The sequence below is a fragment of the Pelophylax lessonae genome (genome assembly GCF_965119305.1).
Source record: "Pelophylax lessonae genome assembly, chromosome: 2".
Lineage (NCBI taxonomy): Eukaryota > Metazoa > Chordata > Amphibia > Anura > Ranidae > Pelophylax > Pelophylax lessonae.
Window position 1 is genome coordinate 730,184,370 of NC_138769.1, and position 25,285 is coordinate 730,209,654.

General features: G+C 46.1%; 1 protein-coding gene across 1 annotated transcript in view; it reads right to left on the reverse strand.

Moving 5' to 3' along the window:
- The window catches only part of LOC309546319 (short transient receptor potential channel 2-like), a gene marked incomplete at its 3' end in the record, with an annotated part of 87,309 nt that overhangs the window by 60,338 nt on the left and 1,686 nt on the right, over positions 1 to 25,285 (reverse strand). The window contains exon 2 of the mRNA XM_082245930.1: positions 8,495 to 9,187. Coding sequence (XP_082102056.1) covers positions 8,495 to 9,187 — 693 coding nt within the window. The remainder of the gene's footprint in view (positions 1 to 8,494; positions 9,188 to 25,285) is intronic.

The following is a 25,285-nucleotide window of genomic DNA, read 5'->3' on the forward strand; positions in this document are numbered from 1 at the left end:
TATCATTTCTTCAGTGTTGTCACATGAAAAGATAGAATAAAATATTTACAAAAATGTGAGGGGTGTACTTACTTTGTGAGATACTGTATATAAATGTATAATAATAATAGTGTGTGACTGTGGGGGGGGGGGCATTAGAGTGTAAGCTCCTCTGGTACAGAGACTGATGTGACTGAGGGGAGATTAGAGTGTAAGCTCCTCTGGTACAGAGACTGATGTGACTGGCTCATTGATCTCTGTACAGCACTGCAGTATATGTCAGAGCTATATAAATGTATAATAATAATAATAATAGTGTGTGACTGAACAACACTGAACACCTAAATCAGCACTGGACAGCTCCTTTCACTTATTCACTTCAAGGTTTAAGTAGACACAACCTCTAAATGGATGACATTTGTCACTTTTGTCTGTTTTTTTGTGAGATACTGTATATAGCTCTGACATATACCGCAGTGCTGTACAGAGATCACTGAGCCAGTCACATCAGTCTCTGTACCAGAGGAGCTTACACTCTAATGTCCCTCCAGTCACAGGTGTACAGACCCTTGGAGTCAATGAATGGATGGTGGGAAACCCTCATAATGGGCACAGCATCTGTGCACACCTGGGAGCTGAGCACAGGGATGGTGGAAACCTCTCATATTCTGTTAGTTTTGTCTACACTAACCTTTGATGACCATTAGATGGCAGCATTATCACATTAAATAAAATCAGTGATTAGTGGAATGTATGGAATTGTTACATGACATGCTGCAGATTGATACATGAGAAATCCACCTGCAGGACCAGTGCTGGTCTGCCAGAAATGCAATGAGATCCTAACGACTTTACTGCTATCCCAAGAAGCATTATCAGCCTTGAACTGTTCTCTTTTAGGCTACAGAACCCCTCCTCCTTTTATCATAGAGGCTGAAAAAAACGAAAAATAGTCTTCACATACCATAATTATCCCTTCCTGACAACTCCTCATGTCATGCAACTGCAGCCAGCTCAACCTTCTGTGACCCCCCAGATCAGCCTTTTTCAAACAGAGGTCCATTGAACCCTGGAGCGCCACCAGAGGTTGGTAGGGGTTCATTGAGGGATGAGCAAATATAGTCACTCAGAAATCGTCCGGGTAACCAACAGCCATGATCTTAAGGGGGACGATGTTCCCACTGACCACCTATATAAGAAGAATTCTTCCCACTGACCACCAATGTAAGGAGCATTCTTCCCACTGACCACCAATGTAAGGAGCAACCCCTCCCCCCCCCCCCTTACCATCAATGTAAGAAACATTCTTCCCACTGGCCACCAATGTAAGGGGCATTCTTCTCACTGACCACCAATGTAAGGGGCATTCTTCCCACTGACCACCAATGTAAGGAGCATTCTTCCCACTGACCACCAATGTAAGGGGCATTCTTCCCACTGGCCACCAATGTAAGGGGCATTCTTCCCACTGACCACCAATGTAAGGAGCATTCTTCCCACTGACCACCAATGTAAGGAGCATTCTTCCCACTGACCTCCAATGTAAGGAGCATTCTTCCCACTGGCCACCAATGTAAGGAGCATTCTTCCCACTGACCACCAATGTAAGGAGCATTCTTCCCACTGACCACCAATGTAAGGAGCATTCTTCCCACTGGCCACCAATGTAAGGAGCATTTTTCCCACTGCCTACCAAAGTAACGGGGTCTCTCCTAAAATATAGGGGGTCCTTCTCCACTGACCCCCAATCTTAGGGAGCTCCTCACTGACCACCTGTACAGAAGGATCTTTACTGACCAGCAATGAATTGGGGGTGAATTTCCAGGGACCACAAATGTGAAGGAACTCTGCGATTTCCACTGTCTACAGTTACTGAAAATACCTTTGTTATATATAGCAGCTCTGGACATTAAATAATTTAAGTATGCCACGTGTCTTTTTCTTTCATTTATTCTTATATCTCAGCTTACTGTTCATACCAACATACCCTGAGCTGTATATACAATTATTATTAGTAGGGGTTCCCAGAGACCTAAAATTATTTCAAGGGTTCTTCCATGTTAAAAAGGTTGTGGAAGGATGCCCTGGAAAAACTCCCAACTAGCCTATATATACACTTGTGTTTTGATCCTACCCCCAACAGTCCCATAACTAGCCCTCACAACAGAAAATTTAGAGGGATCGCCTGGCTGACATGAGGAGTTGCCAGAAAAGGAAAATTATGGTAAATATCCAATTTTCCAGCTTCCTTGCCCTCCTTACACATGGCTACTATGGGACATACACTATATTACCAAAAGTATTGGCCTTCATACGCACATGAACTTTAATGGCATCCAAGACTTAAGCCCCGTACACACGCGTCGACATTCGGCTGGGAATTTTCGTCCGACGACCGATCTGCCAATTTTCGGCTTGTTAGTATGATGTTTCCGACAACCGACTCCGACTTTTCGGCCGAAAAAATTCTGGTGTGCAGGCTATAAAATTTTTGTCCTCTGTCAAAACACGTCCGATTTTCCGTCAGTCAGTACAGATTTCGACAGGGAAAAATCTTATGAGCAAGACTGGGCATGCTCAGAGAAGAGAGAACACAAAGAAAGCAACCCAACACATGACATCACTTCTGAAGTAGAATTCTGTCGTGCGGGAAAATTTGTGTGCAGTCTAGGCACATTCCAACCAACAGACACCACTCTGGACAAAAAACGGACAACCGGTCAGCGAAAATTTGTTGCGTGTGTACGAGGCTTTAGTCTGTAGGGGTCAGTATTGAGTTGGCCCACCCTTTGCAGCTATAACAGCTTCAACTCTTCTGGGAAGGCCGTCCACAAGGTTTAGGAGTGTCTATGGGAATGTTTGACCATTCTTCCAGAAGTACATTTGTGAGGTCAGGCACTGATGTCGAAGAGAAGACCTGGCTCACAGTCTCCACTATAATTCATCCCAAAAGGGTTCCGATCAGGTTGGGGTCAGGACTCTGTGCAGGCCAGTCAAGTTCCTACACCCCAAACTCACTCACCCATGTCTTTATGGACCTTGCTTTGTGCACTGGTCCAAATCATTTGGTGGAGGGGGGATTATGGTGTGGGGTTGTTTTTTAGGGGTTGGGCTTGGCTCCTTAGTTCCAGTGAAAGGAACACTTAAGGCGTCAGCATACCAAGACATTTTAGACAATATCATGCTCCCAACTTTGTGGGAACAGTTTGGGGATGACCCCTTCCTGTTCCAACATGACTGCACACCAGTGCACAAAGCAAGATCCATAAAGACATGGATGAGGGAGTTTGGGGTGGAGGAACTTGACTGTCCTGACCTCAACCCGATCAAACACCTTTGGGATGAATTCGTGCAGAATGCGAGCCAGGCCTTTTCGTCCAACATCAGTGCCTGACATCACAAATGCGCTTCTGGAAAAATGGTCAAACATTCCCATAGACACACACCTAAACCTTGTGGACAGCCTTCCCAGAAGAGTTGAAGCTGTTATAGCTGCAAAGGGTGGACCAACTCGATATTGAATCCTACGGACTAAGACTGGGATGCCATTAAAGTTCATGTGTGTGTAAAGGCAGGCGTCCCAATACTTTTGGTAATATACAGTAGTGAAAGAAAATAACATGGGAAATTTAGAAGAGCACCAAATTATACCAAAAGCCAGCATTTTGTCAGAACAGCGATCTGCCTTGTTTATATACGAGGAAAGGGAGAATGTCAGATGGAAAACCATCAAAAAACTGGACTTTCAAAGGCACATCATAAGACAGACTTTGTACACAGAACTTGTTAAAAGAAAATACCTGCCTTGTTTATATAGGCAGATTGCTGTTCTGCCTCTCTGCCTAAGGATCAGCGGGTGCCTAGACTTTAGGTGCCATTCACCCGCCGATCAGCTGTGGCTGTGTGTAATCACAGTGGAAGCGAGCTGCTGATGGTGCACATGCGCACCCCCTACCCCGAAAGTGTCAGATCACGTACAGCAAAGGTGTCAAACACAAGGCCCGCGTGCCGAATGCGGCCCCCTAGGCCATTTAATGTGGCCCTCACACATCTCCTGCAGCTGCTGCACCCCACCTTGTCTCAGTAGTCGGCAGCAGAGAGGACAAAACTCCTTTGCCAGATCCTGCACTCCTCTGTGCAGCTACAGAAAGGCTTGCCTATGCCCCCCCCCCTTTCTCAGCAGTCCGCAGCAGAGAGGAGGGAAGAACTCCTCCTACAGATCCTGCACCTCTCTATGTAGCCACAACCCCACCTTGCCTCTGCCTCCCCTGGTCTCAGCATTAAGCAGACTCTGGAAGCTGACTCCAGCCCTCCTCTGGTTCTCCTCCAGACCCTGCACTTCTTCCCAGATCCACCGCATCTTCTTCCTGGCAGCAGCACAAGGTAAGGGGGTGCATTGTGATGTAAGGAAGGGTGGGTGACCTTTGACTTCTGATGGAGGGGGGGGCTCTTGACATCTCATGTAAGGGTGTAAGGGGACGTGGGGTTCTCTGGACATTAATCTTTGATATAACCGACTCTTTTAGGGCAACCATAATGTCGATGCGGCCCGCAATGAAATTGAGTTTGACACCCCTGACGTACAGTATATACACTATATTGTAAAAAGTATTGGACGCCTGCCTTTACACACACACAAACTTTAATGGCATCCCGGTTTTAGTCCGTGGGGTTCAATATTGAGTTGGACCACCCTTTGCAGCTATAAGACCCCTTTCAAACAGGCTCTTCGATCAGGTCCACCTGTCAGTTTTTCAGGCGGATCTGATCGGATGCTCCATTCACCTCTATGGGGCAGAGGATGTCAGCAGTAACATGTCCTCTGACACCTGCTGCTATCCGATCCGATCCTGTCTGTGAAATCCAAACAGATGGTAACCCTATTTTTCATCCATCTGGCGGATCCAATGGGATCGGGTGAAAATGGACAGGCAGTCCGTTTTCATCAGATCTCTCCATAGAGGAGAGCAGGGCTCTGACCTGTCATCTGCCTGCTCAGCGGGGATCAGCGGATCGATCCCCCGCTGAGCAAAGCGGATTCCGCCGGGTGGGACACCCATGTAAAAGGACCCTCACAGCTTCAACTCTTCTTGGAAGGTAAGGTCAGGACTATGTGCAGGCCAGTCAAGTTTCTCCACCCCAAACTCGCTCATCCATGTCTATGGACCTTGCTTTGTGCACTGGTGCGCAGTCATGTTGAAACATCCCCAAATTGTTCCCACAAAGTTGGGAGCATGAAATGTCTTGGTATGCCGACGCCTTAATAGTTCCCTTAACTGGAACTAAGAGGCCAAGCCCAACCCCTGAAAAACAACTCAACACCATAATCTCCCCCTCCACCAAATGATTTGGACCAGTGCACAAAGCAAGGTCCATAAAGACATGGGTGAGTGTGTTTGGGGTGGAGGGACTTGACTGTCCTGACCTCGACCCGATAGAACACCTTTGGGATGAATTCGAGCGGAGACTACGAGCCAGGCCTTCTCGTCCAACATCAGTGCCTGACCTCACAAATGTGCTTCTGGAAGAATGGTCAAACATTCCCATAGACACTCCTAAACCTTGTGGACAGCCTTCCCAGAAGAGTTGAAGCTGTTATAGCTGCACAAAGTGGGCCAACTCAATATAGAACCCTACAGACTAAGACTGGGATGCCATTAAAGTTCATGTGTGTGTAAAGGCAGGCGTCCCAATACTTTCGACAATATAGTGTATACGTGATCTAGCGCACAGGTGCCACCCTGTAGCAGTATAACAGAAGTGGGCTTGTTAGGCCCTGTCCTAGGGCGTCAGTAGGGGTTGAGTTGACCTGTAGTACGCTGACATTAGAAGGGCCAGGAGAGCCCTTTCTTTTCAAAGCTTTAATTGCTGGAGTACATGGTCAGTCAAGCTAAATCTTCTGGAGAGCTGAGCTGACTATTGAGGGTTTAACCACTTTACCACCGGAGGATTTTGCTGTCTTACGTCAGGGCCACTTTTTGCGATTCGGCGCTTTGCGAATTTAACTGACAATTGCGCGGTCGTGCGACGCCGTACCCAAACGAAATTTACGTCCTTTTTTTCCCACAAACAGAGCTTTCTTTTGGTAGTATTTGATCACCTGTGCGATTTTTACTTTTTATAAACAAAAAAAGAGCGTAAATTTTGAAAAAAATAACAATATTTTTAACATTTTTTTATATGAAATTCCTCCCAAAAAATGTAAAAATCAAATTTTTTTTAAATTTTTGCCCAATTTGTTTTCTGCTACATATTTTTGGTAAAAAAAAATCACAATAAGCGTATTTTGATTGGTTTGCGCAAAAGTTATTGCGTTTACTAACTAAGGGAAAGATTTCTGTCATTTTTGGTGTTTTTTTATTTAATGAGTAATGGCGGCGATCTGCGATTTTTTTTTTTTTGCGGGACTGCGACATTGCGGCGGACAGATCGGACCCTTGACTGACATTTTTGACACTTTTGGGGGTTCCAGTGACATTTCTATAGTAATCAGTGCTATAAATATGCACTGTTACTGTAAAATTGACACTGGCAGGGAAGGGGTTAATTTTATTGGAGAGGGAGGGGCTAATGTATGCCTGGTGCTTACTGACGTGTGTGGGGGGAGGTGACTGAGTGACACAGGGACAGATCGCATGTTCAGCTATGCTGAGCCCTGCAATCTGTCACTGTTTGTCACTGAGGAGATCCGCCCGCTCTGTTTACACAAGCGGGCGGATCTCCAAACTCGATTCCCCGACGATCGGGGAAGAGTAGCGGCGATCACCGCCGCTCCTCCCCTGGCCCGACTCCCGCTGTGACTGAAAACAGCGGGAGCGAGCCTCCGGTGGCGCACGAGCGCCGCCTACAAGGGGAGTAGTCCAGCGACGTAGGTCTACATCGCTGGACGGAATCGAGCCACTTTGTCGCAGTACAGTCAACGTGACCGGTCGGCAAGTGGTTAAAGAGTGTCAATGAAGAGTGTGTGTTGGGGAAGGGTGACCAATTCTATTGCATGCTTAGCAGTCCACAGAAGTCCCACCACTCCAATATCCACTGCAGTGGTGTATTTTGGATTTGTGCTGCCCTAGGCAAGACTAAAATTGGACGCCCCCCTCCCCCTCCTATGTAAATTTGCCAGACTCCTTCCTTTTTAACAGATGACTCCCTCCAAAATTGAAGGACTCCAAGTCCCAGCATGAACCCCTGAGATCTTAAGGGAGGAGGGGTGGGAGAGAGAGGGGAGTGGGTGAGGGAGGGATAGAGAGAGAGGGTGGGGGAGGGAGAGAGAGAGAGGGGGTGGGGGAGGGAGGGAGGGAGAGAGAGAGGGGGGGTGAGAGGCAGGGGATGAGAGAGGGGAGTGAGAGGGGGGGTGAGAGAGTAAGACAGAGGGGGGGTGAGAGAGAGAGGGGGGGGTGAGAGAGAGGGGGGGTGAGAGAGAGAGAAGGTGAGAGAGGGGGGAATGAGAGAAAGAGGGGGTGAGAGAGGAAGGGGTTAATAGAGAGGGAGGGGTTGAGAGTGAGGGGGGGGGGGTGAGAGAAACAGAGAGGAGGGAGAGGAGGGTGAGAGAGAGAAAGAGGTGGGAGAGGCAGCTCTAGCAACCAGTGGCCAAAAGAGTCTCAGGTGGAGGGAGGGCGGCTTTTTTGCTGCCCCCCTGCAAAGTGCCGCCCTAGGCCTGGGCCTTGTCGGCCTAGGCCAAAATACAGCACTGATCCACTGTTCCCCTCATATGGGGACAGTAGGGTTCTGGCTATAGGAGGCCATCCATGCTTTGTATAAACTCCATATAGAATACAAGAATGACTCCAATATTTACAGTTCCTCAGCTGGAGACTGTAGGGTGCCGGCTATAGGAGGCAATCCATGCTTTGTATAAACTCTATATAGAATAGAAAAATGACTCCAATGACGTCAGTTCTGTTCATCACACTTTGACACTTTTACCCTCCTGTCCCTCTATGACAGGGATTCTCAAACTACGGCCCTCCAGCTGTTGCGGAACTACACATCCCATGAGGCATTGTAAAACTCTTGACATTCATAGACATGACTAGGCATGATGGTAATTGTAGTTACTGAACAGCTGGAGGGCCATAGTTTGAAGACCCTTGCTCTATGACATGTTTCACCAGGAGCACTCTCATTGGAACGCATTGGAAGGGCTGGTTTCTAGGTGGGGACTGGTGCCACCTAGTGTGTCTACATCTCATCTGAGAGATTAGAGTACTTAAATGTGTGCATTTGTCAGCATGTTTATAAAGTATGGAGAACTTGACCTCCCACCACCCGCTACATTACAATGCTATTTGCAACATTTAAGACTTCTCATTGACCAAACTCAAGCAGTGATATACGCGAGAGAGGAAAGGGGGGACAGCAAAAGACAACTGGCCTAGATGAGCAATAAGAACCCTAGAGCGCTGACTTGAACATGGCGGCTATTGCTTGCAAGTGCCACTGCATGTTCATACAGATATCCCCCTACAATGACATGCTTAGTAGGTCCACACAAAAAAACAGTATTACTGAATCAGACCTTAAATTCTGGCTCTTTCCTGGAAAGACGCTTGAGCTCCCGGCTCAGCTTGAAGGCCCTTAACATGGAGTCCTCACTTGCAATGGACAAATAGGCCCTGCTGGCTAGTCCTTTGTATGTGTTGATGCGGGACAGCGAGAATTTCAGCAGGTCATACTTGCGACCATTGCCGCACTCCATGCATGCGCAAGAGATCTTGTGTGGCGTTGTGATGACATGGCCTTTCTTCATCAACATCTCCACAATCTCGTAGAGGTCCTTCTCACAGGCCAGGGTCAGTGGGGTCACCCCAGGAGCAAAGCGGGAGTTGTCAATGGAGTTGTCAAAGAAAGCCAAGGAGAATGACTTTATGTCCATTTTGATTCCTTTCTCCTGGTCAAGACGATCAAGCAGCATTTTAACTACGTGTGGTTGGTTGGTGTCAACGGCCACCAGCAAGGCTTCATGGATCTGTCTGAAGTCAAACTTTACACAGTGCAGAAGGGTCTTCATGATCTCCTCATTCCCCGTCCGGATGGCAAGATTGAGAGCTTCCCGCCACGACCGGTCCTCACTGTCGTCCAGTTGTCGCAGGATGCCATCACTAACCTGTAAGAGCTGCTGGACTTGGATGATGTTACCGTCATGAATGGCATTGATGAGGGACACTGGAAATTTGAGCTTCTTGTTGACGATCTCCCTCCAGTTGGCTGGCTGGGGAAATTAAAAAACAGAATGTGTTAATGACCAGTCATAGACAGTTTGTTGAGATAGGCCATATATCTTGAGGAAGGTTGGCCATATACTTTGAGGATTGCTGGCTTTGTTGAGCTAAGGTTGGCCATATACTTTGATGAAGGTTGGGTTTGTTGAGTTAGGATTGGCCATATGCTTTGAGGAAGGTTGGGTGTGTTTAGTTAAGGTTGGCCATATGCTTTGGGGAAGAATGGGTTTGTTGAGTTAAGGTTGGCCATATGCTTTAGGAAACAAAGTAAACGTTGGCGCATAACACATACCTAGAAAGCATCAAAGGGGTTTGAGTTCATGCGTAGTCACTGGTTGGTATAGATAAAATGGAAGAGATGGAGGGAGTGGATGACACCCAGGGCTAGCTCTGCTGCAGAGAGAAGTCAACTCTGTAATTCAAAGATAAAAACAAAAAGCGGAGCGATTCTAAGTGTAATCAGTTTAATAGGCCAAAGAAAAACAGGTGCAAACAACTTGCTCACATTAGAACAAATAGGAAAAAGCTCATCTGAATAGTGGTCTGCTGAAACAGGAAAGTCTGCGTCCAGGTAATGTGACTCAACTATGGTAGTGCAGGAGAGGAAGCGTGGTAAGCTGTTGCTCTGTCTGGCTGGATGGCCGGCGGCTTCCGAGTACTACTTCGCAGGTGTCTCTGCATGCAAGCGTCTGAAGAGCGGAGTAGTACTCGGAAGCCACCGGCCATTCAGCCAGACAGAGCAACGGCTTATCACGCTTCCTCTCCTGCACTCCCATCGTGGAGTCACATTACCTGGACGCAGACTTACTTGTTTCAGCAGACCACCATTCAGATGAGCTTATTCCTATTTGTTCTAATGTGAGCAAGTTTTTTGCACCTGTTTTACTTTGGCCTAATAAACTGATTACACTTACAGACGCTCCGCTTTTTGTTTTTATATATGCTTTGGGGAAGGTTGGGTTTGTTGAGTTAAGGTTGGCCATATAAGGTTGGGTTTTTTGAGTTAAGGTTGGCCGTATGCTTTGGGAAAGGTTGGGTTTGTTTAGGTAAGGTTGGCCATATGCTTTTGGGAAACTGGGAAATGGTCTGATGTTGTCTATTACATCCACTTCCATCCCTAAATCAAGCAAAAAAGAGAAAAATGGCCCAGATGGGACTTTAAATGAAGTGGATGCATGAGTCACTGATGCATAAAAGTAGATTTTAATGAGTAAAAAACATGCAAGCAAAAACATGCATTGACCAACAGATGGAGTACAAAATATGGCGTACAAAATATGCCATATTTTTTACTCCATCTGTTGGTCAATGCATGTTTTTGCTTGCATGTTTTTTACTCATTAAAATCTACTTTTATGCATCAGTGACTCATGCATCCACTTCATTTAAAGTCCCATCTGGGCCATTTTTCTCTTTTATGCTTTTGGGAAGGTTGGGTTTGTTGGGTTAAAGTTGGCCATATGCTTTAGGGAAGGTTGGGTTTGTTGAGTTAGGGTTGGCCATATGCTTTGGGTATGGTTGGGTTTGTTGAGTTAGGGCTGGCCATATCCTTTGGGGAAGGTTGGGTTTGTTGAGTTAAGGTTGGCCATATAAGGTTGGGTTTGTTGAGTTAGGGCTGGCCATATGTTTTGGGGAAGGTTGGGTTTGTTTAGTTAGGGTTGGCCATATGCTTTGGGGAAGGTTGGGTTTGTTGAGTTAAGGTCAGCCATATGCTTTGGGGAAGGTTGGGTTTGTTGAGTTATGGTTGGCCATATGCTTTGGGGACGGTTGGGTTTGTTGAGTTAAGGTTGGCCATATAAGGTTGGGTTTATTGAGTTAAGGTTGGCTATATGCTTTGGGAAAGGTTGGGGGTGTTGAGTTAAGGTTGGCCATATGCTTTGGAGAATATTGAGTTTGTTGAGTTAGGGTTGGCCATATGCTTTGGGTAAGGTTGGGTTTGTTGAGTTAGGGTTGGCCATATCCTTTGGGAAAGGTTGGGTTAATTGAGTTAAGGTTGGTCATATGCTTTGGGGAAGGTTGGGTTTGTTGAGTTACAGTTGGCCATATGCTTTGGTGAAGGTTGGGTTTGTTGAGTTAAGATTGGCCATATGCTTTGGGGAAGGTTTGGTTCGTTGGGTTAAAGTTGGCCATATGCTTTGGGAAAGGTTGGGTTTGTTGATTTAAGGTTGGCCATATGCTTTGGGTAAGGTTGGGTTTGTTGTTACGGTTGGCCATATGCTTTGGGGAAAGTTGGGTTTGTTGAGTTAAGATTGGCCATATGCTTTGGGGAGGTTTGGGTTTGTTGGGTAAAGTTGACCATAGGCTTTGGGGAAGGTTGGGTTTGTTGGGTAAAGTTGGCCATATGCTTTGGGGAAGGTTGGGTTTGTTGAGTTACAGTTGGCCATATGCTTTGGGGAAGGTTGGATTTGTTGAGTTAAGGTTGGCCATATGGTTTGGGAAAGGTTGGGTTTGTTGAGTTAAGGTTGGCCATATGCTTTGGAGAATATTGGGTTTGCTGAGTTAGGGTTGGCCAATGGCCATATGCTTTGGGTAAGGTTGTGTTTGTTGAGTTAGGGTTGGCCATATCCTTTAGGAAAGGTTGGGTTAATTGAGTTAAGGTTGGCCATATGCTTTGGGGAAGGTTGGGTTTGTTGAGTTAAGGTTGGCCATATAAGGTTGAATTTGTGGAGTTAGGATTGGCCATCTGCTTTAGGGAAGGTTGGGTTTGTTGAGTTACAGTTGGTCATATGCTTTGGGGAAGGTTGGGTTTGTTGAGTTAAGATTGGCCATATGCTTTGGAGAATATTGGGTTTGTTGAGTTAAGGTTGGCCATATGCTTTGGGGAAGGTTGGGTTTGTTGGGTTAAAGTTGGCCATATACTTTTGGAAAGGTTGGGTTTGTTGAGTTAAGGTTGGCCATATGCTTTGGGGAAGGTTGGGTTTGTTGTTAAGGTTGCCCATATGCTTTGGGGAAAGTTGGGTTTGTTGAGTTAAGATTGGCCATATGCTTTGGGGAGGTTTGGGTTTGTTGAGTTAAGGTTGGACATATGCTTTGGAGAAGGTTGGGTTTGTTGGGTAAAGTTGACCATAGGCTTTGGGGAAGGTTGGGTTTGTTGGGTAAAGTTGGCCATAGGCTTTGATGAAGGTTGGGTTTGTTGAGTTAAGGATGGCCTTATGCTTTAGGGAAGGTTGGGTTTGTTGCGTTAAAGTTGGCTATATGCTTTGGGGAAGGTTGGGTTTGTTGAGTTAAGGTTGGCCATCTGCTTTGGGCAAGGTTGGGTTTGTTGTTACCTTTAGCCATACGCTTTGGGGAAAGTTGGGTTTGTTGTTATCTTTGGCCATATGCTTTGGTGAAAGTTGGGTTAATTGAGTTAAGGTTGGCCATATGCTTTGGGGAGGGTTGGGTTTGTTGATTTAAGGTTGGACATATAGGGTGGGTTTGTTGAGTTAAGGTTGGCCATATGCTTTGGGAAAGGTTGGGTTTGTTGAGTTAAAGTTGGCCATATAAGTTTGGGTTTGTTGAGTTAAGGTTGGCCATATGCTTTGGAGAAGGTTGGGTTTGTTGAGTTAAGGTTTGCCATATGCTTTGGAGAAGGTTGGGTTTGTTGAGTTAAGGTTTGCCATATGCTTTGGGGAGGGTTGAGGTTGCCCATATACTGTATCTCATAATCTGATTGTACAATCCCTGTTAAACCTACCAATAGTGTGAGAACCTACATGACTGGACACAAGTTGAATCTGTTTAGGTAAAGATAAAGAAGATTGTATAGAGATTTCAAAATTAGATTGCAACACATGTGTCCAGCTTCAAGAAACATTTATCAGAGATGTCAAAGAAATGTAATAAGTTACCAAAATTTTAAGTGACAATACACATGCCTCTTTGAACAATATTTGTTTATCCTGGAATTCTGTTTTAAGGCATGTAAAGGCCGATTTCCTGGATAGGATCACTTCCATATCCATCCTCACAATGGATATGGCACTTACATATGTTAATGTGTTAAAATAATCCCATGTCATGTCTCTCCAGCACTTACAGAGGATGTCCATTAAAAGGACAAATATCTACTGTATATAGTGCTTGTGGTTTTCCAGCGACACCACTTCCTGAGCAGACATGAATGGGCTCATCAAATATTAAACAAATTGCTGTGTTATGAAGCTCTGACAATTACCCACATGTATGTCTTTCTGAATGTCATTACATTACACCAACTGCCATCCTGCTGTCCAATAAGAGGAGTCTTCTGGCCAGTAAGGGCACTCTGATTGGACAGGGGAACGGCAGGAACTGACGCTTTCAAGATACAATGTCCTAGCAGGGGGGTGGATGGCATTCCTCCATCCACCTTGCTTGTGTGGATAGAGGAATCTTTTCTGGAGCCTGCTTTCTATGTAGGGCCCGCTTTAGCCCTGAAGCAAAACTCATTCAGAGGGACATGCAAACCATGATAGTATTCCCAATACAGTACAACAAAGGCATCTGGTAGGGTCTACTCTAAGGTGGGATTTTTAAATGTATGTACAGGTTCACCTAAAGTGCATCTTAAAACAAAAATGAAAAATATTGCAGCTTACCACCAGTCCTTAGATGAGGTAGCTGCATTCATTTTCTTTTCCCAGGCTTTATTTACCCATTGAACCTGCCAGTTACTCATTTCCTGTCCTAGAGTGACAACGCTCACTCATTGCACTGTATCTATGCAGCACTATGCAGGACAGGACTATGGAACACCTTCCTCATCTCCATTACATAGGGATTAGGTGTTCTATAGTTCACAGAAGAATCTGGGAAAGCAATGTCCTGACTGCATTATTTAGATTGTGATAAAACTTGGTCACATTAGGCAGAAAGATGCGTCAGTGCACTCACAGCCTCCAGAGATCTAGCAGCACCTGGAAGGCAGCTCAGGTGTGAGCAGTGATAAGGTGACACGTCTATAGAGAGGTTGATACATTAACTCTGAGCGTGACTAAACTATGCAACACTACTGGGGATAGAACTCCCACATCCATTATCTCTAGCGGTGATCATTCATGTGAATGATCTAATAAAATAATCATTTATGTTGATGTGTAAATGACAATATTTGGTGCTTATATGCTAATGTTAGGTCCTTTATATAATAACCGATTTGCTTGCCAAGTTGCTAGAATGACTTTGCAGGAAGATGTTATTGGAACATCTTGCTGTGCGATGTCTCCTTGGAATGTCTTGTAAAGTGAGAAGAGAGAGAGAGTCTCAATGTTTTTGGGTGAGGTACAGTATTTTCCGGCGTATAAGACGACCCCCCCTAATTTTCAAGTTAAAACATAGGTTTTGGGCTATACTCGCCGTATAAGACTACCCCCCTTCCGAAGCAAGGCAATGCCATTGAAAAACATCAGATTTCTCATGGATTTCCAAGGTACCCCAAGTACTGTAATACATGTAATCTCTCATAATATTGTAGTGGTGTGCCCCTTTATCCAGATGCAGGTGCAAGTCCCTTTAACTCAATTCCCCACAATCCTCTGGGCTCCCAGCATCCCCTGAGTTCCAGGACACGCCCAGGGAGTATAATTGCCAGCTCCGCCCAGCTTCCTGTGCTCAGAGAGATCCTGCCTGATGGGACAGCAGTGACTGGGCAAGTGAGCTGTCCCCAGGTGCTGGGTCCTCATTCGATCGGTCTGGTGTGTGGGCCACCAGCAGTGAGCACAAGAGCACGCAGCATCTATCCAAGCCCCAGTCATTGGAGAGGACTCTGTTACAGTCCATGTGGAGAAGTTGTCCAAGCAGTCGGTTGGTCCTATCTACGGCCCCCAGAGCCTCCTGACCAAAGTCAGCATCAGCAGTGCCTGTGTGAAGTCTGTGCCAGCAGGAAATTCCCTCATCTCCCAGTCTGCTGAATGAATGATCAATCTCTGGGAACACGTGAGAATCTTCTGCTCTTTATCCTATCTGTAAACTGAACTCAGAACACTCTGCTGCCATCTAGTGGCCATTACTAGAACTGCAATAGAATTGTTTTCACATGTTTTATGAATGTTTCTCCCTTCTTCATATTGCTGTTTTGTACTGCAAACCCCTGTTCACATGATCTCCTGTGTAATCTACGTTCCACATTGTTAAGTAAAGTAGAAATTGCACATCACCACTGGTCTGATCATTTGGCTGATACCGTTACATAACAATATCTCCAAGGTACCCTAAGTATTACCAGTAGATGTAATCTCAAGACGCTGGCTGTGCGGGAATCCTGTACCGGTATACCATATGTACCGTAGCTTCAGCTACATACAGTATACCGCGCTGAGCCAATCACAGTGAGCGATGTATTCTATTATTGAATGCAAAGCCTGCTCTGATTGGCAGAGTCAGAGAGGCGGGCTGATGTTACTCCGCCAATCCGAGCAGGCTTTGCATTCAATAATAGAATACATCGCTCTCCCTGATTGGCTCTGTAAGTAACCGAAGCTACGGTACACACGGTATACTGGTACAGGATTCCCACACAGCCAGCGCCTTAAGAGATTACATCTACCGGTAATAATTATACTTAGGTTACCTTGGAGATAATATAATCGGAGTATAAGATGACCCCCATTTTTGGGGGATTTTTTTGAGGTTCAAAAGTAGTCTTATATGCCAGAAAATACAGTATTTGAGAATATGGGTCTTGATCAAGCAGATGTGTTCCAAAATAACAGAAATTAATATCTCTGGTAACTTATATTGTGCTGCCAGTGGTTGTAAGCGCCGGTTCACACTGGCGCGACGCTACTTTCAGCGGCGACCTCCGAGATCGCGGTGCGAGCAGCGCGTCGCGACCTCGGAGCGGCCGCCACAGACTTTATAACATTGAAGTCTATGGCGGTCGCCTCCTGGTCGCCCCAAAGAAGCTCCGGACCCTTTTTCTAGGTCGGAGCGACTTGTGTCGCTCCTATTAGAACGGGTCCGTAGCTTCCCTATGGGAGGCGACCTGTGAGGTGACCAGGTCGCCTCACAGGTCGCCCTAGTGTGAACCGGGGCTAAAGGTAAAAGTTTTTTTTTCATCTAAATTTTGTTACTCAGAGCACTTGTAATTATCCCCCAATATGGCATGTTCATTAACACAGGTCATTATTAAAAAACAAAGAAAGAAGGATATGCATTTAAGTCCTGGTTCACATATTTGTGCGATGCGGGAACGCTGCGAATATGCAGTGTGTTCCCGCATCACATCCGCACCCCTGGCAGTTCACACTGCCATATGCGATACGCAGGGGGGTGTCAATTAAAAGTTAACGACACCCCCAGTTGCGATCGCAACTATCTGCAAGTTTGCACAGAATCGGAATCGCACTAGTGTGAACCACCATGCGATCCGATTCAGCTGCGGATAAAATAAAGGGTCCTGTGCGTGTTTAATGCGGATGCGGTGTGAATTCAGCCATATAAAGTGTATGGCTGAAATTTGCACCGCACATGAGATTGCTTATAATTTAGGAGCAGTGCGCTCCGAATTACATGCAATCTCCGTGATCGCACTAATATGAACCGGGGCTTATACTGGGAGATAATTACACGTGACACTGATCCCCAACTGCAGCTTTCAATAAAATGACCCCTGGTGATCCTGCCAGGAAAGTCCTTGTTTAGGCATTTCCTGCTATGGGATGACAATGCTCTGTTACTGTGTCACATGGGCTTCCAATAGACACTAAACAATGGTCATTTCAGCGCACATTATACAGGCATAGCCCACTGTTGTCACCTTCAGGAAACCCACCCTGAGAAAAAAAAAAAATACAGCCATCTCTTGACTGCATGTTAACAGGAAGTGTCTGTAAAAATGCTGCAGGAGATCAGCAGCACTGAGATGCAACAAAGGATGAAAAAAGGAGGAAAACAAGGACTATTGAAGAAAAAAAAAAAAAAAAAAAAGTGACAAATGTCATCCATTTAGAGCTTGTGTCTACTTAAACCTTGATGTGAATAAGTGAAAGGAGCTGTCCAGTGCTGATCTAGCTCTTCAGTGTTGTTCAGTCACACACTATTATTATTATTATTATACATTTATATAGCTCTGACATATACCACAGTGCTGTACAGAGATCACTGAGCCAGTCACATCAGTCTCTGCACCAGAGGAGCTTACACTCTAATGCCCCCCCCCCCCCCACACACACACAGTCACACACTATTATTATACATTTATATAGCTCTGACATATACCACAGTGCTGTACATAGAACACTGAGCCAGTCACATCAGTCTCTGTACCAGAGGAGCTTACACTCTAATATCCCCCCACAGTCACACACTATTATTATTACACATTTATATACAGTATCTCACAAAACTGAGTACACCCCTCACATTTTTGTAAATATTTTATTATATCTTTCATGTGACACCACTGAAGAAATGACACTTTGCTACAATGTAAAGTAGTGAGTGTACAGCTTGTATAACAGTGTAAATTTGCTGTCCCCTCAAAATAACTCAGCACACAGCCATTAATGTCTAAACCGCTGGCAACAAAAGTGAGTACACCCCTAAGTGAAAATGTCCAAATTGGGCTCTATTAGTAATTTTTCCTCCACTGTGTCATGTGACTCATTACTGTTACAAGGTCTCAGGTGTGAAGGGGGAGCAGGTGTGTTAAATTTGCTGTTATCGCTCTCACTCTCTCATACTGGTCACTGGAAGTTCAACATGGCACCTCATGCCATGCCAGCCTGTCAGTGCTCAGACCATACGCCGCACACTGCACCAATTTGGTCTGCATGGCTGTCATCCCAGAAGGAAGCCTCTTCTAAAAATGATGCACAAGAAAGCCCGCAAACAGTTTTCTGAAGACAAGCAGACTAAGGACATGGATTACTGGAACCATGTCTTGTGGTCTGATGAGACCAAGATAAACTTATTTGGTTCAGATGGTGTCAAGCGTATGTGGCGGCAACCAGGTGAGGAGTACAAAGACAAGTGTGTCTTGCCTTCAGTCAAACATGGTGGTGGGAGTGTCATGGTCTGGGGCTACATGAGTGCTGCCAGCACTGTGGAGCTACAGTTCATTGAAGGAACCATGAATGCCAACATGTACTGTGACATTCTGAAGCAGAGCATGATCCCCTCCCTTCAGAGACTGGGCCGCAGGGCAGTATTCCAACATGATAACGACCCCAAACACGCCTCCAAGACGACCGCTGCCTTGCTAAAGAAGCTGAGGATAAAGTTGATGGACTGGCCAAGCATGTCTCCAGACCAAAACCCTATTGAGCATCTGTGGGGCATCCTCAAACAGAAGGTCGAGAAGCGCAAGGTCTAACATCCACCAGCTCCGATGTCGTCATGGAGGAGTGGAGGAGGACTCCAGTGGCAACCTGTGATGCTCTGGTGAACTCCATGCCCAAGAGGGTTAAAGCGGAGTTCCGGGCACAAAATCGATATTTTTTTTTGTGCCCGTCCGCTTGTTCCCCTTCACCTGAAAAGGAATTGGATAGTTAGGTTTTTTTTTATTTACTCACCTTGTAATTGAAGATCGAATATACTCACCTAGTCTTCACTTCCTCCCTCTGTGCCGCGGCTCCGCCGTCACTTCCGGGCTTGCACTGATTCCTGGGAGCTGAACGTCATCGCTCCCAGGAATCAATGCGACGGCTCCGGCCCCGCTCGTCACTTCCGGGCGACGCCGCATTCCCCTGCTAAACAGCTTCTGGGCATGCCCAGAAGCTGTGGGGAATGCGGCGCCGCACCGTAAGTGACGAGAGGGGCCGGTGCAGGCGCATTCTGGGAGAAGAAGACGCGGAAGAAGACGCCGAAGAGGACCGCGCCGGCTTCAGTTGCCCACAAGAGAGATGGAAACGCTGTGGAAGAAATGTTATAAGTGAGTATTTCTTCTAAAAGGTAAGTGCGAACCGGGACAGATCAGAGGCTAGCCATTGTGGAATGTACTAGCCCTGACTGTCCCGGGGGTATGTTTGTTGAAAAATGATTTCTGTGCCCGGAACTCCGCTTTAAGGCAGTGCTGGAAAATAATGGTGGCCACACAAAATATTGACACTTTCGTACCAATTTGGACATTTTCATTTGGGGTGTACTCACTGATAATAGGTGTTTTTAGTCTATTATTAATTTATTGTTCAGTAATATGCCTTTTTATAATAATTTATTAATATTTTTAATTGTTCTATATTCTCAGCGATATTCTGTAATTGCCAGTAATGTTTATCTATCCTCAGGGTTGCTGTGGGATTCTGCAGTATTTTTTTCGTTTTTTTCTCCTCCCTTTTTCATTTTTGTTTGTTATTGGTCAATCACCATAAGCCCGCCTATCAGTCCGGCTTTAAATGCTTTCTGGTTGCCCATTGCCGCAACTTGACAAAGCGCATGCCCGCGAAACATGTAGTTGCGGCAACCAGAAAGCAAGTACGTTGATGTCCGTGACCAGCCCGACTTCCTGACTGTAGCTGATCGTCACTTCCGGTGACGCGATCCCCACGTCACTTCCGGTTATCGCGGAGGAGCCGGCGGACCCGGAATCCCGAGCGCAGGAGAGCTGTCACCAGCTGTGGGACTGTGCGGAGGCCGCGCACAGCGCCCCCCTCCAGCCTGACACCAGTGCAGTGTGTTTTTTTTGAGGTACCCCATCCTCCAACAGCCGGTATTTACCATCGTGACGTCTGGAGATCCCCAGTCTATATCAGGTACCACCCGCTGGGTCAGCATTTCCCTTGGAATCTTACAGCAACCCAAGGAGGTCTGGGATCTTTGGGGCTGGTGTGGCATTAATTTTATACTTAAATGTTTATTTTTGATTTCTTCAATAAATGCCATTTCTACTTAAGAGACACTCTTCAGTTTTCCATCCATAGAGTATAGTAATTTATAGACACCAGTGAGCGCCACCCTTCTTTTCCAGTATTGGAGGAAAAGGATGAGGATGATGGTGAGGACTCTGTACCTGGACCTTTAAAGGTAAAAGTGACTGAGAAGCCATGCTTTGTAAAAACTGACAGTATGAACTCCAGCATGCAGAGCAGCATGGACAGCAAGGTTTTGGAGGAAAAACCTCCTGTGTCTGCACAGGGCTCTGCAGAGAAGATGGCTGCTGTGTGTGCAGAATTAGACTCTCAAGCTAAGATGTCTGTGACTGTGAACTCTGATGCTATGAATTCTATGTCTCTGGACAATGACAGTAAGAAAACTTTGACTGTGAACTCTGCTGGGGGGAAGGGATCTGGCATTTTTGCTGGACAATCCCCACTGGTTGCTGCAGGTATAGCAGATAATGGTGGGAAAGGAAATGACAGCTGTACTGTGAAAGGTGTTCTTGAAATCCAGGGAAGAATGACAAGGCGTGGAATACATTCACCTAAGAGGAGTGTGTTGGGGGAGGAGGAGGTGAAGACAGCAGCATCTGGTATGAGTAGGTCTGCTGGGAGTAGTAGTGCCACGGATGTGAAAATAAATGTAAATGATAAAGCTGCTTGTGCTTTTGTGGATGGAGTGACAGCTGCTGCCTCTAGTGGTGAGTTGCAGAGTAGGGCTCCTGCAACCAGTGGTGAAGCCCTGAGATCTAAAGTGTCTAATTCTGCACATAAAACCTATGCTGGGGCTCTGGCTGGAATGATGGGGTCACATCAGACAGGTAGGTCTGCTGCAGGTCAGCCATCTGCACCCCTGTCTTTCAGGCAGAAGAATGTAGTGCTGCTCAGGTGGGAAGGTGGGGGTGCCCCCCCTATAAGGAGGTTGGTTGTGGACAAGATTTTGCCGATGGGTTTCAAAGCAGATGACATCTTTGCTCTGATCAGTCTGGTAGGCTCCTATGAGTATGATCTCTTCTTTGCTCGCTCCCAGTCTCTCGATATGTTTTGGGAGAAGCATGAGCGTGTGTATAGAAGTCTGCCAGAGTGGGAGGAAATCATCCCAAAACTTGTCTGATGCCAACCTCTTGTGAAGAATGTCGCCATCCTCGTAAGGAATGAATCCAATCCTTCTGCTGACCTGTCTGTCTGGCTGAAGAGATTTGGGGAGCTTCTGACTCCATTGAAGAAGATTGTGGATGAGAGGGGCATATGGACAAGAGGGTGGTCAGTGCAGATGAGGTTGCATGTGTGTGGGAATGTGGTCCAGCATCTTCCCTCCTCAGCCTTCATTGGGAAGGATAGGATTGTTGTGTTTTACCCTGGACAGCCCAAGCTCTGTAATAAGTGCAGTTCTCAGGGTCATTTTGCCTCCTCATTTCCAGAGATGAAGTGCTTCCTGTGTCAGGGCCTGGGGCATCTGGGTAAGGATTGCAATAAGATCAAATGCAATCTTTGTGATAAGTTTGAGCATGGGTCCAGCCAGGCCTTGCATAATCAGTCTGATTTGGTGGAAGAGCCTTTCGCCTGGACATGGAAGAGGCAGAAGAGAGGGGGGGCTGTGCTAGGGGTCCCCAATGTCTCTTTTCTTGTTGTCTTAGTGTTATCCTTTTGTGTCATGCCCCCTGAGTCGGTGTCCGTGGATGATGTGTCTGATCCTCCTGTGTCAGTCTCCCCAGAGGTAGTGGGGGCTGTGGAGGGAGCTAGACCGATGTGCAAGGTTGCACTGACCCCCACTTCCCGGCATCTGAGAAATGGAGGGCGTGATGCGCCAGGGGATAAGTGAATGATGGTGGGGGTGCTGGGGTGAAGGGTGGGGGGACTGTTGTGATAAGTGGAGTGAGTGGGGTGGATGAGGTTGGAATGGAAGAGGAGGGGGCAGGGGTTTTGCAGTCAGAGTTGTCTCATGAAGATAGGGTGTTTTGAGGCAAAAAGAAAGTCTGGGAAAAGAAAGAAGAAAAAAAAGATGCGCCAGGGGATAAGTGAATGACGGTGGGGGTGCTGGGGTGAAGGGTGGGGGACTGTTGTGGTAAGTGGAGTGAGTGGGGTGGATGAGGTTGGAATGGAAGAGGAGGGGGCAGGGGTTTTGAAGTCAGAGTTGTCTCATGAAGATAGGGTGTTTTGAGGCAAAAAGAAAGTCTGGGAAAAGGAAGAAGAATGTGCCTGTACCTGAACCTGGGAGGGGTCCAATAAGTTTGAAGTGTTTTCTGAGGTGGAGGATGAGGGTTCATCGGGTGATGAGTTTGCGTTTTCCATGGAAGAGGAACCACAGGGAACATTAAAGCATGTAGGGTCCCTGAGTAGGGAGGAGGTAAGCAGGCTATGAAACGTGTACCCCAATCATCCTGATGGCAGTTCCCACTCCTTTGAAAGTGGCAACCATTAATGTTGCCATTATTAAATCAGTAAGTGCACGTAACATGGCCTTATTTTTTGCTCAGCAGGTTTGATACTGATCTTTTCTTTTTGCAAGAGACCCGGTTGTCTAGTTTGTCCGATATTCATCTGGCGAAGAGAGTGGAGGCATGAGCCCTCCTTCTGGTCTCTTGCGGCCGAGCCGCACACAGGAGTTACGGTACTTTTTTATGGGGTTGAGGTAGAAATGGGGAGATGCATGGTCTCAGACATCTCCATGGGGGGCAAGACCTGCGCCTGATTAACATCTATGGGCCCCAGACAAAATGGGACAGAAAATGCCTCTTCATGAAAATCAAGCCTTTTCTTTTTACAACCCAGCAAGTTGTCTTTGGTGGTGATTTCAACACCATCACTAGGACTAAGGACAGGAAAGTTACTGGAGCCAGGCTGGACAGTGGCGGCTTTTTTTTTTAAATCAAATAGCTAGAGAGGCAGGTTTGGTTGATGTGCACATTCATTGCTGCTCAGTTGACACGGGATTCACTTTTCAGCATCGTTCACTACACTCCCCTTACTATTCCTTCCATGGATATCTCTAAAACACACACCACCAGACCTTCCCCAACATCCCCTAATTGGCCCGACCCGTCACAGCTTTCAAGAAGTCTGTAAATCGACCTCCACATCCTCCATTCCAGGTCCCCTTACATCTCTACGCCTAAACCCAGAATTCCTTTCAGGAATGTACAATGACTATCTGAAAGGCATTTGGCCACACAACAATGTCCTAGTCCACCAATTTTTTAAGCAGGGTAAACTTCTCCCACGCGAGAAGCTTCCCTCAAATGGATCAAAACCCCATTTTCCCCAATGGCTCCTACAACCAAATAACGCACTACCTGCAATATTTCCAGGGAACATTCCCCTTTTGAAATCTTGTGCACGAAACAAAACCCTCAAAGTTATCTCATCTGCATAACACATTCCCTCCTCTTCGCAGGGATCTGGGCAAACTCGAGTCAGGCATGTTCAACCTGGGAGAAAGACCTTTGCATCTCCTTATCTCCAGAGGATTGGGAACAAATCTTCCTAAACCTCCACACAGGTAAATGGATATAAAATCCCAACCCCATGGTACTGTAAGCCTGAACTCTTGCACAAGTTTCACCCACATGTCCCAGACACGTGTTGGAGATGCCAAAAAGAAAAGGGCACTCTCCTGCATGTGTGGTGGTCATGTCCCAAAATCCAAACATTCTGGTTAGAAGTTGCGTCACAACAAATGTTACTGCATATAATCTTGACTTCAATCCTGCACAATTCCTCCTTCATTTTCCCTCTATCCCAAAAAGATCCTACTTTAAACCACTACCCATGCACATGATTAATGCGGCGAAGCAATGCATTCCACTGCATTGGAATACCACTCACGCCCCATCGATCAGGGAATGGCTCAACAGAATTGCCATGATAGCAGAAATGGAACGCCTCATTAGCATTGCAAACGAGTCCCTCACAAAATTCTGGTCAACCTGGGCCTGCTGGGACACCTTTCAAACATCAGCTTAATATCAAGTTCTCACTTCACATAAAATGGCATAACCCATCTATTCCTGGCATCCCACTGGTATGCCCACAAGGATTAGCAATGGGGACAATACCATCCCCAGATCTTGTCCTCATAATCGCATATGAAAGGAGGGAGAGAGAGATGGATACCCACCCCCTCCGTACCATGAGGTTACCACCTTAGATATTCTCCCCATTATCATTCCTGCCCCTCTCCACCCACTCATCCTGCTGTTCTTATCCCTCACCACCCCATCCCCCCTGAATAACCCTCCACAAACCCCTCCCCCATATCATATACACAAAGATAAACTACCCCCACCCCATGTAACATGATCAGGAATCCTTGTTTTCGCCCATCTCAGCATAACCGCTGATACCGAATACATCCTTACCACTCTACTACGAGCACACCATAAATTATAACTAGCGGTACTACTAACCATACATTATAAGACTCCTCCCCAAACCCAATGCTATACAGTAGCCAACGAGGATATTTCCCCTCTTCCACATACTGCAGTTATTTGATGTTATCTAATGTTAAAAACCTCTTAAGTTACATACACAATTTGTTGATTCTTGGTCAGTAATGGCACTTTTCCACTGCAAGTACCGGCTCGGCTCTACACGGCCCTGCTTGGCCCGGTTTGCTTTTCCACTACTGGTACCGCATGGTACGGTTCGGTACGGTACGGTACGGTTTGCTTTTCCACTAAAGTAGTACTAAAGTTAAGTGGGTGGGATAACAACGGGGTGGGTGGGATTCTCTGACCAATCAGTGGCTAGAAGTGACTGGGATTGTGGGATATGGTACCAGTTATGGTACCTGTTGGAACCACAATCGAGTAGGTACTGTTTTTTCAGAGCCGTACCGTTCGGTTCCATGCAGTGGAAAAGCGCCGCCGTACCGAACCGTTCCGACACTATACCATGCGGTACCAGCAGTGGAAAAGCACAAAAGCGTGCCGAACCGTTCGGTTACTATGTCCTGCTTATTTTTATGTTACCACGTATTGTCTTTGTACTACCTTGTATAAACTCAATAAAGACTACGGGGAAAATAAATAAATAAATAAATGTGTCTTGGTTGATATATTTAGTTTTTTTTGTGTTCTTTCTTCTAACAAAAACAATTTTCTGTTTCTACGCTGATGTAAGCTATTTTTGTTTATATCTTTTTATTTACTTTGTATATATATATATATAAATATGTTTTTATTATGTTTGTAAGATTTTAAATAAACAAAAATGTACACTCTAATGCCCCCCCCCCCCCCCCCACAGTCATTCACTATTATTATTATATATTTATATGGCTCTGACATATACTACAGTGCTGTACAGAGA